Source organism: Podarcis muralis, chromosome 16, assembly GCF_964188315.1.
Source record: "Podarcis muralis chromosome 16, rPodMur119.hap1.1, whole genome shotgun sequence".
Lineage (NCBI taxonomy): Eukaryota > Metazoa > Chordata > Lepidosauria > Squamata > Lacertidae > Podarcis > Podarcis muralis.
Window position 1 is genome coordinate 11,129,113 of NC_135670.1, and position 15,097 is coordinate 11,144,209.

The 15,097-nt window shown below is 48.4% G+C and overlaps 1 protein-coding gene across 3 annotated transcripts; it reads right to left on the reverse strand.

Annotated features, from left to right (window-relative positions):
- Positions 1 to 1,042: 1,042 nt before the first annotated feature.
- CFAP126 (cilia and flagella associated protein 126) lies at positions 1,043 to 9,716 on the reverse strand. 3 transcript variants are annotated; one of them, XM_077920726.1, is made up of 5 exons: positions 9,192 to 9,716; positions 7,202 to 7,264; positions 6,049 to 6,129; positions 4,083 to 4,259; positions 1,043 to 2,174 (listed from the first exon to the last, which is right to left on the reverse strand). In XM_077920726.1, the coding sequence occupies exons 1-5, from the start codon at positions 9,369 to 9,371 to the stop codon at positions 1,533 to 1,535; spliced, it is 1,143 nt and encodes a 380-aa protein (XP_077776852.1). In that variant the 5' UTR covers positions 9,372 to 9,716; the 3' UTR covers positions 1,043 to 1,532. The 3 variants fall into 3 exon arrangements, with proteins under 3 accessions (XP_077776852.1, XP_028566716.2, XP_028566717.2); XM_028710883.2 differs by lacking the exon at positions 9,192 to 9,716 and adding an exon at positions 8,517 to 8,685; XM_028710884.2 differs by lacking the exons at positions 6,049 to 6,129; positions 9,192 to 9,716 and adding an exon at positions 8,517 to 9,114.
- Between the last annotated feature and the right edge of the window lie 5,381 nt (positions 9,717 to 15,097).

Consider the following 15,097-nt stretch of genomic DNA (forward strand, 5'->3'; position numbering starts at 1 on the left):
CAAGATTTCATGCGTTTATCTTAGGCGAGGGTACGTTTCTGTTGAACGTTGGGAGAAGATTCTCGTAGAGAGCAAGAACCAGCAGACAAATCAACGACCTAGAGCGGAAGTGGATAACCTCAGATCTGGGAGCTGAATGTGGTCCCCGAGGTGCCTCTGTTTGGCCCTCAAGACTCTCCCCAGGCAACATGCCTCACTAGCCCTGTTTTGCACCTCCTTGCCTGCCTGGAATTATGTCCTTGAACTCTGATGCCTCTCGCTTGCTGGATCAAAGACAGGGGTGGGTGGTGTGGAATCACCTAGCCTAGATAGAAAGGTAAACTTTGCATCCATTGCTCCACCCACTTTTGCCTCTGGCCCCGCCCCCACCTGCATATGCCCCCCTCCCCCCAGAAGGGAATGTGACCTCTTTTCATTCCATCTTGGAAAAGACACTCCTTCTCTTGCAGGAGATAATGCTAAAATACCATCCTGGAAGAGGCCTCATCTCCTCTCACACCCAGGAGGCAAGGCCTCTTATCCAAGACACTGCCGGCTCTGTCCGGAAACAGATATTTTTCTCTTCAGACCAATAACTTCTTTGCTTGTCCACAAATGGGCAGCTTATCCTATCCTTGTCGACTCCGAAGAAAGCCCAATGGAGCTTCTGCCTGGATAAATCTGTACAGAGGAAGACGGCCTGAATGAAATCAAAGTGCACACGACAAATTGATTTGACATTCCTTCAAGCTGCCGGCAGCCCTCGTGTTTTCCTTTAAATAAAAATAAAAATCAAGAAGAAGAGTTTGGATTTGATATCCCGCTTTATCACTACCCGAAGGAGTCTCAAAGCGGCTAACCTTCTCCTTTCCTTTCCTCCCCCACAACAAACACTCTGTGGGGTGAGTGGGGCTGAGAGACTTCAGAGAAGTGTGACTGGCCCAAGGTCACCCAGCAGCTGCATGTGGAGGAGCGGAGACCCGAACCCGGTTCCCCAGATTACGAGTCCACTGCTCTTAACCACTACACCACACAAGCAGGCAATCAAGACCTATTGAGAAACTGTGGTTTTTGGGTTTAGCTTTATTTAGTGTCTATTACCATGAAAACACCCATTCCATCATCAGCGGCCCCTGTGGTTGTAATTATTTAATTTTCTGATTGGCAAAGCTCGGGTTGGTTGTCTTGCTGCCCGCTTGTTGGGGCAGGTCATCTCCTGGGCAGTGTCTCAGGCAGGGCTTTAACTCCCTTCCTTTTTCCGTTTTTCCTGAGGTTCAGGCGAGTGGAGAAATGGATGGGTCTCACTTGTCTGGGCTGACCGGATGGAAGGTGTTTCTTGGTAGGTGGAACAGAGAAAGGGAACTGGGGGGGGAATGGGGAGAGGGCAGGGGGGTGGAGAGAAGCCCCAAGGTGGGGCGAGGTGAGAGGGTAGGAGAGGGGAAAGAAACACATGCAGGCCCCCCAGGACGTCTCGACCAGACTGAGCAGAATGGCTTGTTTTCAACTTTCAACTCATTGGTAATAGAATTTTTCCATTTCCAGGCGGACTGGTTCTAACTGGAGGGCTCCTCCAGGCCGTGGAGGGGTCGGGGAGAGGCTCCCTTCTCCCGCCAATCCGCGCCCATGTCTAGCGGGGTCTTCCGGACATCTGGTGCTGCAAGGCTGCCCTTCGTGGTGGGCCGGCTGGAGGCCAGGGCTTCGGCCAAAGGCGGGCTCCGGGGATTGGCTTCCATGGAGCCCGGGCGACAGGAAGCCAAGAGCTCAGGGGTGCTGACCCCTTTGGGCTTCCCTTCAAGCGACCGGGGCCAGCCTGAAGCAGGGGCCTCTGCCGAGGCCGCCCTCCTGGCGGCAGGCTCCCTGGAGCTGGGGCGGCTGGGGGATGGGATTTTGGGGCTCCCGTTTTCTTTCATGCGGACATCCATGGAACCGGGCTGGCGCGAGACCGGGATTTCGCTGGTGGCTGGAGGTCTGGGTTCCTTGGGCTCCATCTGCTGGGCATCCGGCAAGTCGTCTTTCATGCGGACGTCAATGCAGCCGGGCTGGCGGGAGAGGGGGCCCTTGGGGGTGGCGGATCCTCTGGATGCTGCGTCTTCCTGAGCAGGCATCTTCCCCACCGAGCCGGGACGCTCCGAGGCTTTTCTTGACAATGGGCCGCCTTTGACAGGTTTGCAAACGCGTGGTGGAGGGTCGCTTGGCTGTAGGGATTTGGGAGGGAGAGAATAGGGGGTTGCCCATCACTGCATAAGTCACTAATAAATAAATCTAATAAAATAATTAATTAAACACATCGTCCTGCAACAGTGAGTTCCATCGTTTAAATACACTGGGAGTGAAGCAGTCCACCTGTCTGTACTTGTATCTCCTGCCAATCGGATTCGGTGGAGGATCACTGTTGGTCCATCTATCTCAATATTGTCTGCACTGTCTGGCAGCAGCTCTTTCAGAAAGAGAGTCTTTCCCCAGCCTTCTGCGTAGAAAGAAGATGCTCTACAGCCCTTCCCCAATTCTCCAAAGGCTGCCTGGTTTCCTAAACATTTCTTGTGCCCTCCATCCTCCTTAGCTATCTAAAAAAACTTCCCTATACATGTATCCGGGCAGAGTACAGCGATATACAAACAGGGGGAAAAACCCATTAAAAGCAGTACAGATCAATCATTAAAATGACTGGCAACTCAAGAAAATGTCAAAACAACTGCATAAGTCTGTCAGGATAAAACTGCATCACTCTAGCATTTCCTTTCAACAGTTTTAAGGAACATTTTACAGTTAACCTTTCTGTGATCTCACAGCTATCAGTATGGCAAGCATGAGATTTGGGTCGCATCCACACCGTATACATTTAAAGCACACTTGGGCAAACATTTAAAGCACATGGCTCTCCCCCCAGAGAATCCTGGCAACTCTCGTGTGTTAAGGGTGCTGGGAATGGTAGCACTCTGCGCAGTGAACTACAGTTCCCAGGATTCTTTGGGAGGAGTCATGCCTTGCAGTTGACCAGAAAGAGAAGCCTGTCTATGGCCAGCTTCCCTAACCTCACGTCCTCCAGTTTGTTTGTTGGGACTACAACTCCCATCATGCCCGGCCATTGATTACGCTGCCTGCTGCTGATAGGGGCACAGGAAGGGGATTTCCACAATGACTCAACTATTGCTCCATCTATCGCAGCATTGCCAACAGTGACTGGCAGCAGCTCGCTACCTGGAGATCCTGGGGATTGAACCTGGGAGCAACAGCCCTTCAGCAAAGATACAAATACAGGAAACTACAGCTCAGAATTATCTAAACTGCCTGGCAGCCGCTCTCCAGGAATTCAACTGCTGTTTCGTACCCTCCAAGATTCCTCCAATGAAAAGAGGGATGTCCTAAGGAGAAACGGAACATGCCAGGATTGGAACAGAAGGCTTCTGTAGATCCAGGACTGTCCCTGGAAAATGGGGACACTTGGTCTGCTGTTTGTTAAGGTTGCTGCCATGCCAGGAACGGCTGCTCTTTGCAGCGTGCAGCCTGTGATTTACATGTGCATTAAGTGCGCTTCAAATGAATGGTGCAGCAGAGGTGGCCCTGGATTCTGCAAAGGCTCCCTGGCTGCAGTGGCGTAGCGTGAGGGGTGCAGGGGGGGCCGGCCGCACCGGGCGCAACATCTGGGGTTAGGGCAAATCCACAGGTTAGGGGGCACAAATCCACGGGTTAGGGGGCGCAAATCCACGGGTTAGGGGGCGCAAATTACTTGCCTTGCCCCGGGTGCTGACAACCCACGCTACGCCACTGCCTGGCTGTCCCACTTGACCTACAGGTGTTATGTACTGAAGTTCTCATCCTGGGCCAGCAGGGGGAGTGTAGATAGTTATGCAAATAAGGGATCGAAAGTGACGTTCAGTGATTGGATAGTTTTAGAAAATTGTTACAGTTAAGTTGTACTGGAGCTCTATATAAGCAGGCTGACTGAACCCTTCAGTTCAGTTCTGTTCTGGCCTGTGAATAAACAAGAGCTGTTTGAAGAATCGCTGTGTCGTCTGATATGTTCACCCACAACTTAACAACAGGTGTGTCCAAGAGGGGGACTCCAAACACCAACCCCTACCCCCCAGCCCAGCCCATTTTACCTTGCCGGTGACTTCTGGGCAGAACCCGTTACAGGCGTTGTTCAAGGCCGTGGACTTGCTGATCCACTCGGTGAGATGGGCGGCTGCGTTCACCGAGCGGGACGTGAGGTTGACTTTGGCCGGGGGTATCTTCAGGGGCATATCCCATGTGCCCATGTATGTTCCCCAAGGGGAGGCCTATAGGGGGGCGAGGAAGGAGAGGGTTCAAGCACACATGTGGGACACAAGGACGCAAGCCGAGAGCCCAGTGGCTGGGTCAGGCCAAGAGGCCCATCGGGTCCAGCATCCTGTTCTTGCAGTGGCCAGCCAGGTGACTATGGGGGAAGCCGCCAAGCAGGGCCTGAGCACCAAAGGACCCTCTTTCCCAGTGGAAGAAGAATGGATTTTGAAGTTAATGGACTAGGCAGAGATGGCAAAGTTGACAGCAGAAATAAGAGGTCAAAAAGATGAGAAGTTGGTCCAAGAGTTGGAGGTACTAGTCGGACTATTTGATCAAAAACACTACAGCCAAGTGAAATTGCGAGTGGGATTCGAATAACAGGCGAGGGAAGGAGAATAAATGAACGATGGTAAAGTAAGTAGAAAATAAATAGCAGCTATGGCAGCAGATAAAGAAATAACAACAGGACCATCGCGGACATACGGATGGGAAGGCAAAATGTAATTATGCATTATGTCCAAAGGAATACAGTGGTACCTCAGGTTAAGTACTTAATTCGTTCCGGAGGTCCGTTCTTAACCTGAAACTGTTCTTAACCTGAAGCACCATTTTAGCTAATGGGGCCTCCCGCTGCCGCCGCACCGCCGGAGCACGATTTCTGTTCTCATCCCGAAGCAAAGTTCTTAACCTGAAGCACTATTTCTGGGTTAGCAGAGTCTGTAACCTGAAGCGTATGTAACCTGAAGCGTATGTAACCTGAAGTACCACTGTAACGTCAAATTTTGTGTAAAAAACTAATAAAATTATATTTTAAAACTAAAAAAGTGCAACAGCAAATCTCTGGTGTTTGTGATTCCCAGAAACTCAGTGGCTCATTGCTGCCTCCCACAGTGAAGGGAGAACATAGCCATTGTAGCTACTAGCTATTGATGGAGTCGAGCATCCTTTTCTCTCAGCGGACAGCCAGCTGCTCCAAAGCGCAGCCAACAAGCGGGACTTGAGAGCCACAGCAACTCTGCCCACTTGTGAGACCCAGAAACTGGTATTCAGAGGGTGAACACTGGCGAGTGAACATCGCCATCACGACTTGTAGCTGTTGATAGCCTTATCCTCCAGGCATTCGCCTAATCCCCCTTTTAAATCCATCTAAGTGGGTGGCTATCACTACCTCTCGCGGGAACAAATCCCACTGTTTAACCATGCTCTATGTGGCAGGGTGGGATGCGGGTGGCACTGTGGGTTAAACCACAGAGCCTAGGACTTGCTGATCAGAAGGTCAGCGGTTCGAATCCCCGCAACGGGGTGAGCTCCCGTTGCTCGGTCCCTGCTCCTGCCAACCTAGCAGTTCAAAAGCACATCAAAGTGCAAGTAGATAAATAGGTACCGCTCCAGCGGGAAGGTAAACGGCATTTCTGTGTGCTGCTCTGGTTCGCCAGAAGCAGCTTAGTCATGCTGGCCACATGACCCGGAAGCTGTACACCGGCTCCCTCGGCCCGTAAGGCGAGATGAGTGCTGCAACCCCAGAGTCAGCCACGACTGGACCTAATGGTCAGGGGTCCCTTTAGCTTTACCTATGTGGCAGAGCTCCAGCGCCCACCATCCCTGCCCATTGGCACGCCAATTGGGGTTGACTAGGAGGGCATCCATCCAGGCAAATCAGAGGAATTATCAGGGTTTAAGGAGTGTGGCAGGCAGTCCGTAAGGAGCGTGGCCTAGAGAGAGTCCTGAGGGCCACACAAAAGCCCTGAAGGGCCGCATTCAGCCCCCCAGGCCTGAGATTTCCCCATCCCTGGAGCAGAGCCTCACCTTGGAGCGTGGGACTGTCGGAAGCAGGTGTCCTCGGTCATTGGCTATAAACTGTGTGTAACCTTCCCGGGCAGAGGGGTGCTGCAGAGAAGATGGGAGGAGAATGAAGGCAGAAGGAAGGCCAAATGGAGCAGCATTCTATTTACTAAGGGTTGTATCCAACCAAGTTTCCCTGAGGTGGCAAGGCTCCTTTGACAACAACAAGGAACCGAGCTTTTAATGTCATCAGCCTGTCTTGTGGAACTCTCCGCCACTAGATATTCAGGAGGCACCTGCTGAAAATATTTCCATTCTGTCAGGCTTATGCAGGCAATTAAGAATACAGCTTTTCACAATAGTTAACTGATTTTATTTTTTTTATATGGCTTTTATTGTATGGTTTAATGTACAGATGTTGTGGAACTGCTTTGATATTTTCTGTATGATTTAGCAGCATTAAAAAAAAAAGTTCTACTCAGAGAATTTAACTGAATGTAATGGTCCCATGTTATTAATGTACATTAATTTTATTATGAGCATGGATTGCATTTATATATATCCCCATTTTTTTCCTTCAATGAACTCAAGGTGGCATACAAGGCTCTCCTCCTCCTCTCCTAACCCCCACAACAACCTTGAGAGGTAGGTTAGGCTGAGGGGCAGGGATTGGCCTAAGGTCACCCAGTGAGTTTCATGGCTGAGAGGGGATTTGAACCCTGGTCTCTTCCAGGTCCTAGCCCGACGCTCTAACCACTGCACCACACCAATTAGTATCACCAATGTTGGATACAACCCACGATTTATATAAATATGCAGCAGAAGATGATGGTGACAAGAAATGTGCCCTTAATTGGATTTTACTATAATCATTTATTAATTTTTATCGCACTTAATGCCAAAATCGGCTTCTTAGAGGTTAACATGTTATAAAAACCACAACACAAACCTTAAAATATATAAGCGTCCATAACAAAGATACAATAAAGTGATCCTCTGAAAACATTAAAAGGTCAACCTCCATAATCAAAATATGCAATAAACCGATCAAAGCAAACATAAGCGTTTCCCCAACACTGGGAAAAGGGTGAGGCTCATTCTGTTGTTAGGAGTGCACCAGAACTCAACCTATCTCCAAAGTCCGCTCATTCCACACTTGCTTCCAGAGGAAACTCACCTCCTTAGCAAGTCTGGGAAGGTTCCAGTTCTGCAAATTCTTAGGATTGTACGCATCTTCATACTGCAAAACAAGGGGGGGGGGGCATATTTGAGATGGGGCAACAAAACCTCAAGACAGCAGAGCTGAGATGCGGCAGCTTTAGTGCTGGTCCCAGAATACCGAGCAGTAAAAAAGAAGTGTGCATATGTGGAAGGGAACCTTGTCTTTCACTTTTAAAGAGATCCAGTAAGTTCCTAGTCCTCATGGTCATGAAATGAAATATATGAGCAAAATGGGGCAGAAATGTCATTGGCGGAAAGGGGGTGGGCTGCTGTAGAGCTCATTACCCCTCCTCAGGAAGCAGAATATATTATGCCAAAAGCAGCGGGGGCGGGGGAAAGACATAGCTGTCAACCTTCCCTTTTTTTGCGGGAAATTCCCTTATTCCAGCACTGTTTCCCGCTGCTTCCTGCTGCTATCCTGGATTGTTAGCTATCCCGTAGACTGTCCCTGGGACAAGTGAGGCTGCTGATCCCTTATTTTCAAATCTGCAAGTTGACAGCTATGGGGAGAGAGAAGGGAAGGAGCAGTTGGAAAACGAGAGGAGGGGGTGGCTCATTGCAACCAGGTCTTGCTTGCAGGCTTCCCATGGGTGCATTTGGTTGGCCACTTTGAGAAGAGGGTGAGAGGATTTTTCTTCCTGGGGGAGGGAGGGAGAGCAGGTAGGTAGGTACCCAGATGTGAGGAAGTGGAAAGCTTGTGACTAATAGACCCTGGAGGAGAGTTTAAACGGGGCAAGGGGCGGGCGAGCTGCAGAGTCCTCTCCAAAATGAGATGGGGGGGTCTCACTCCAAGGGAGGGGGCAAATAACTCCTCCATGAGGGCATTATTAAAGATGGTTGTTTGGGGGATACGTTGAAAGTGGGGAGGTTTGCCTCTTCGTAGGAGTTTCGGCGCAAATAGCAAAGAAGGGCTGCCTCTGACCTAAGGAGGGGAAATGGAACTCCTCACAGTAGGGAGGAAAGGGGATTATTATTTTTATTTATTTATTTATTTATTTATTTATATTTATACCCCGCCTATCTGACTGGGTTTCCCCAGCCACTCTGGGCGGCTTTATTAAAATATTAAATACAATATTAAAAATAAAAATATATTAAAATACAATAATTCGCCAAATATTAAAAGCTTCCCTAAACAATTTCTCCTTGCCCTGAGCAATCCCATCCTCCCCTCCCCCTTTAATTCAAGCGTCTTATTTTGGAAATATAAGGGGTGGTTTCAATGGGGGGGCAGCCCCTCTTCTCTCCCCCCCCCCCCCGCCCGCCCTCACCTGGCCAGAACTGTAGTGCGTTGCCATGCTGGCTGCTCTGCGTCTTTTGTTTGGGAAGTATCCTAGCAACGGGATGTGTGGGCGTGGCCGGAAGGAGAAGAAGAAAAAGCTCGCCAGCCAATGGGAAACCAGGCTCATAAGCCACGCCCAATCTCCTCCCTCCTTCCTTTCCTCCGTTTTCGTCATTCAAACCAGAGTTCTAAGCCACGCCTCCCTAGTCAAACTCCGCCCCCCCGCCTTTCCTGCGCTGCTGGGATCCACATTAGGAACTAGAAACTTGTGTTAAGCAAACTTTTTCAGCAGGGGGCCGGTCCACTGTCCCTCAGACCTTGTGGGGGGCCGGACTATATTTTGGGGGGGAAATATGAACGAATTCCTATGCCCCACAAATAACCCAGAGATGCATTTTAAATAAAAGGACACCTTCTACTCATGTAAAAACACGCTGATTCCCAGACCATCCACGGGCCGGATTGAGAAGGCGATTAGGCCGGATCCGGCCCCTGTGCCTTAGTTTGGCTACCCGTATGTGTTAAGGACTAGAAACTTCTTATTACTTTTTAAGGAAAAAGATCGTCGATATTTTCAGGATACTGGATATCTCACATGGCGGCATAATGTGTATTGGAGAAGGACTGCAAGGAGACTAAGGTTCAAATCCCTGCTCACACTGACCTTCCCTACAGGGTTGTTGCGGGGATAAAATCCCCCTGGAGCACTCATTAGAAGAAAGATGGGTTGGTGTGAAGAAGAAGAAGAAGAAGAAGAAGAAGAAGAAGAAGAAGGAGAAGGAGAAGAAGAAGAATGCCACATTCTGTATTTCTTTTCCTGCATGTCTGTAGAATTTCGGTGCATTTGTAACTCCGGTCCTGACTTAATCCTGCAAACGCTGCCAGTCGTGATTTCTATCGGTAATATCCAAAGCAACACGATGACCAAGTACAACAATACGATGTCAATATAAACTCTTTCTATAATCTATACAGAACATTGAACAGTATGAAATATATGAAATGCACTCTCTGCAAAACCAAATAAACAGAAATCTTATAAATCTCTGAAAGTCACAAAATAGACACTCTGGATGGATTCTCTTGAAAACATAGAACCAAATGAAAGTCTTATGAGTCTCTGAAAGTCTTTGTAGGCTATGCAAGTCTCTGAAAGAAGCAGCGGGTCAGATTCTTATTGTGGTTTCTAAGCAGTTGTGATTTCTAAGCAGTCACAAGCAGCCCTCTCTACCAGCCAGGGCTTGCCACAGCACCGGGTGAGTTGTGTTTGTTGTGGGGGATACGCAGAAACGACCAAGAAATGCGTCTCCTGAGCATGGGCAGAGTAGTCACTTCTTGCTACTGAATAACTACAGCCAGGCAGGACAGGGAAATACCAATACCTGAAGCCCTGGAGTGCTGCTGCCAGTCAGTGTAGCCAATACTAGGTGGACCAATAGACTCCGATTCACTATAAAGCAGCATCTTATGTTCCTGTTTAAATCCGATCACTACTCAAAATCAGAACTGGAAACTCACTTTAATGTTAGAAGAAGGGCCGTAAAGCGTGTTCTCCTTCATGGAGAGCACGTGCTGCGGTGGGGGCCGCCAGGACACTCCAAAGTTGGGGGCACGAAGCAAGGGCTTCCTCTTTTCGACCGTGCATCGGATTGCCCGTCCCCCCCCCCCCCTAGAATTAGGGTTGTTCGCTTTGACCTTGCTATGCCTGTCATGGGGTCGCCTGCTCTTGGGGCAGGGGCCCGGTAGGAATTTTGTCCATCTGGCTGATTGGCTGGGGCCATTTGGTTTTTGCCTACTGCGTAGCAAATCGTCACAACTTGTAAGGTTGCGGTTAGGCATTGGTTTATGGTTTGGTTAGCTGAGGGGCAGTGGTTGAGTGCCTGCCCTTGGTAGGTTGAGTGCCTGCCCCTCTAATGCTGTTGCTGCAAGGGATTCCGTTAAAGGAATTGGGGGCTAACTATTGCTTGTCCACTCTGTCAAGGGGGCTCGGGCCATAGCAATGAGCTCCTGGTTGCATTTGGGGTGAGGGCAGGTTCCCTGCTCCGTCGTTACCCCCAAGTGTATTCCCCTATTCTGACTTTCGCATCGTGCGGAATGTCAGTCTGTCTCCCATGGTGGGGGCAGATAGTCGCAACCAATGCCTAAGCAACCACTCACAAATTTGTATTTTAATAAATTAATTATGCCAATAATCTTAAACAAAAAATTCTGTGTGGTGTGTGAGTTATTGGGGTGGCCCTGGGGACCTTGACACACAACTCAGTGACAGAGCAGCGGAGGGCCTCGGGTTCATATCTCCAGCGTCACCGCCAGGTAGGGCTGGGCCAGGCCTGACGAGCTGCTGCCAATCCATGCAGACAGTACTAGCTTAGATGGAGCAATGGCTTCTGACGCACTATAAGGCAGCTTCCTTTGGACCTAACCAGGCTTTCCTGGAGGTCACCTAGCCCAGCCGACGCTCTCCGAAAGCCTGCGGCCGCTACATCACCTCTTAATTTCATTATTGCATTTAATTAATCACTGCCTGCAGCGGCACACAGAGTCGGATCTGTGCTGTATAAATCAGCGTCTCCTTTTCCTTCCCCACGTTCCCCAGGGACGCCTGTTGCTGATTTCCCTAATCAGTTTGTGCCATATTTCTTGGAAGCCTCGCTCTCTGGGGAGATGAGCCGGCAACCCGTGGCCTCTCTTTCGCAGGGAGCGAGGCTGAGCTGTGTGCATTCCCTCCGCCTCAGTGAGCTTCTGCTGCCAATAATTAAATTGCATTTGCATGCACTGAACGAGAGCGACGGATTAATTTACAAGGATAATTAAAGCGGGCCAGACGCGGCCTGTGTTTTTTGTGTGTGTGTGGGTCCCTCTCCCCCCTCCAGCACTGGCTGCCTGCGTTTTATGGGAAGACACGTCAAGCAAACAGGCTTCACTTGCTAATGACTTGGACGGTGAAGCTGCCAGCCTTGCATCTCCTGAGCTGGGAAGCCAGGAGAGGCGCCCGCAAAACCCTGCATAGCTAGACCGGGCCTGGCTCAACCCATCCATTAGGAGAGCCCTGCAGGATTAGGCCCATGGGCCACCTAGTCCAGCACCCTGTTCATCCTGCAGCCAAAACCCACAGGCAGGGTTTGTTAGAATTCCTGCTCCGTGATTGCAGTCATGGGATTGTTGTCTTTCACATGACGGTGTATGTTTTGACTCCACAGAGTGGGAAGTGACGGAGACAGGATGTTTGTGTTACTGTGTTCCGTGAAGTGGGACTGTTGTCCTTTGTTCCTTTTCCCTTTGCTGTCTGATGCTAGAGAGAGAGGGAGCCATGTTGCAGTGCTCTGTGTGTTATGTACTGAGTTGAATAGGATCCAAAATGCAGCAGTCTGATTGGTCCTAGAACAATAGGATCCAAAATGCAGCAATCTGATTGGTCCTAGAACAAGAGGATTCAGAATGCAGCAGTCTGATTGGTCCTAGAACAATAGGATCCAAAATGCAGCAGTCTGATTGGTCCTAGAACAAGAGGATTCAGAATGCAGCAGTCTGATTGGTCCTAGAACAAGCAGCAGTATGATTGGTCTGCAGGAGCCACCCAATCCAGCTCCAGATGGAAGAGAATCCACAACCTGATTGGCCTACAGGAGAATTCCAGAATTAGCCAATCACGCGCAGCCCGTTGTGTAAATAATGTATATAAAGCAGACACTTTGGGGGAACTTTCATTCCTCCTCCCACTATGAGCTGAATAAAGAGCATGAAATCCACTCTCGACTCTGAGTATATTTCACCATGTGTGTTTATATGTAAATAAAGTAGATTAGCCAAAATGCTGAGTTGCTGAGTTCTGTCATGCGAACAGCGCAGACTGCGGATCCCTAAGAGTGCCAGTGTCTGTTGGCATCGGTCGCTGTGATGTTCGGGCTGAAGAAAGCTTTTGAAGCTCCCAAAAGATTGACCAGGAGGGAGGGAACATGCCAGTCGGGCATGTGTCTCTGCCAGGGTCCTACTCGAGTGTAGACCGAACTCCTGACAGGGTTGCCATATTCCAAAAAAGTAAAAAACAGGAGGACCCCCAAATTGCTGAGCTATTTTTTTTTTAAGGAAACTACTGAAATACTTAAGTATTTTTTGCACAATCCCCAGAACCACCTTAAGCCACCCAAGCCAGACACATGGCAACCGTAAATGACAAGCAAGACCTGAATGCAAGAGGAACTCTTGCATTCAACTCAAGAGGAACTCTTCCCTCCTGTGTTTTTCAGAAAGGGGGTTCAGACCTTGGATGGCAGAGCATCGCCCTCGGGGACAGTAGCCATCAATAGCCCTCTCCTCCATGAACTTGTCTAATACTCTTTTAAAGCCATCTGAGTTGATGACTGTTTCTGCATCCTGAGGCAGTGAGTTCCATAGGTCCGCTCTGTGCTGCGTGAATTAGGACTTCTTTTTGTCGCTCAGCTTCACTGGATGTTCCCGTGTTATGAAAGAAGGAAAGAAGGTTATGGTGTTATGAAAGAAGGAGAAATGTGTTTCCCTACCCAATTGCTCAATGCCTGATTTTATGAAGTTATTTAATTATAAATAATGGTAATAACTGAAATCTTAAAAATTATATTACTTAGTGGTTGGAAGGTTACACAGCCTACCTCACAAGGTTGGCAGGAGGTTAAAATTAAGGGGAGGATTTTTACCACTGCCATGAGTTCCTTGCAAGAAGAGTGAGAATTTTAAAAAGGTCATAAATAAATTAAGCCTCAACCCCACTTATGGGTGGGGACGGGAAATGCCTAGCCTTAGATTAATCAACTTGAAACTTTAGTTGATTAATCTACTGCTGAAAGCTTAAGGGCTGAATGAAAACATGAAAAACAGCTGTTGTTGTTTTTTAAGAGTTTGTTTCACCATTAAAACACACAGACACAATTTTCTAAAACAAGTTATACATCATTCTATAGAACAGATCATTTTAAGTTTTGGTTTTTTTCGAGGGAGGCAGAGAAATTGGCACACGAAGCCACAGAAATTAGGACCAGCACCTCCTCTTCTAAACAGCATCCCGCATCCCCCCGCAAAAATTTTATTGGTTTTCATGTAAATACAAGAACTGCAGTACTAATACAGCATTTTTTTTGACAGCAGTGTTTCCTATCAACTGCAGCTGGTATAGCCACCAGCCAGTGATGCCCAGCAGAGAAGAAGAAGGATGGCATGGAGCTACAGAGGTTGCAATCAAATCATCTGGCGAGTTTCCAGCTTTCCTGGACCCCAGCAAGGCCAAAGGGAAGGGCGCTGAGTTCCTGCAGAGAGAAAGGAGGAAATAGATCTGCAAGGATTGTTTTCTGAAGCAGCGCAACAGTGCCCCCCGGTGGCCACTTGGGGTTATTCCAAGCGTAACATTTACAAGAACGGATGCGATTTAGGATCCTGAATAAACCCTAGCCCGTTATTATTTTTAATCATTAAGATGCAAAATCAAGCATGCAACAAAGTCATCACAGAAAACAGGTGTGAAATCTTGAAGCAGAGAGGAAAGGAGAGCAGGGGCAGTAATAAATGCCAGACTTTTGGTGCGATAGAAATTATAGCAAGTCTATAAAAACACCATTAACACGGATAACCCTTATTTCCAGGGGGAAATATCTGCACAGATATTATGCTTCCAGAGAACAGAAAGCTATCGAGCAAGGGAAATCCTTATGAACAAACATTGCTGTATAGATCGCATGGAAAACTTGTCCCGGGAAGCAAATGTTCTTCCGATTGCTCAAGTACTGCTAAGTAAATACCTGTCAAATTATGTTAGCACCACCCACAAGCAAAATCCTTCCACCCCATTTCAAATATATTTGCTGGTTGGGACGAACGTGCTTAAAGCAGGCTGAGTTAATGTGCAAGACAGAGTCGCCTCAAATTTATTTAAAGAAAACCAATAAAAATGAAACTGTGTTCATAATAATTCAGGGCATGGCTGTACATTTCGGGCTCAAAGCTGAAATGGCAGAAGCAAGGTGATGTTAAAAGGATCTGGGTTTATAGGTAAAAAGCTATGAAAAACCAGACAAAGATGGACCGTCTGCAGTCATTATATGCTGGCAATTCCTTTTGCAGCCTTTAAGGGTTTTACAGGAAATATTGTTCTTGCAAACACCCCTTTGCTAAGGAGCACTAATGTTAACGTCAGCACGAATGGTCGCCTTGCACACGTGCGTTTGCAGGATGCTCTCGAGTGAACAAGAAAGGGAAACATTTGCGACCTCTGCTGCCGCGTAGTGACTTAACAATAGCGGAAGCACTGATGGGGAAATGGGCGGGTTTATGCAGATTTAGCACCAATGGCCATCAAGCAACCGGGCAGAGGGCTGAGAAATTGGCAAGATAGACAAAATCCACTATTTTTGAGGTTAGGTTGTCGATCTAGAGGGTGCTGAGTTGGACAACAGAAGTAGAAATGTTGTCACAGTGTATTTGCGGAATTGGAAACGGTGCTGATTCCGAGGCGGCGGTGAGAGGTTTGCAGCACCCAGGTTCCCACCGACAGCTGAAATAGCATCGGGAAAGGAGACCCGCTTAATTTTTGTTTCCTTTGGT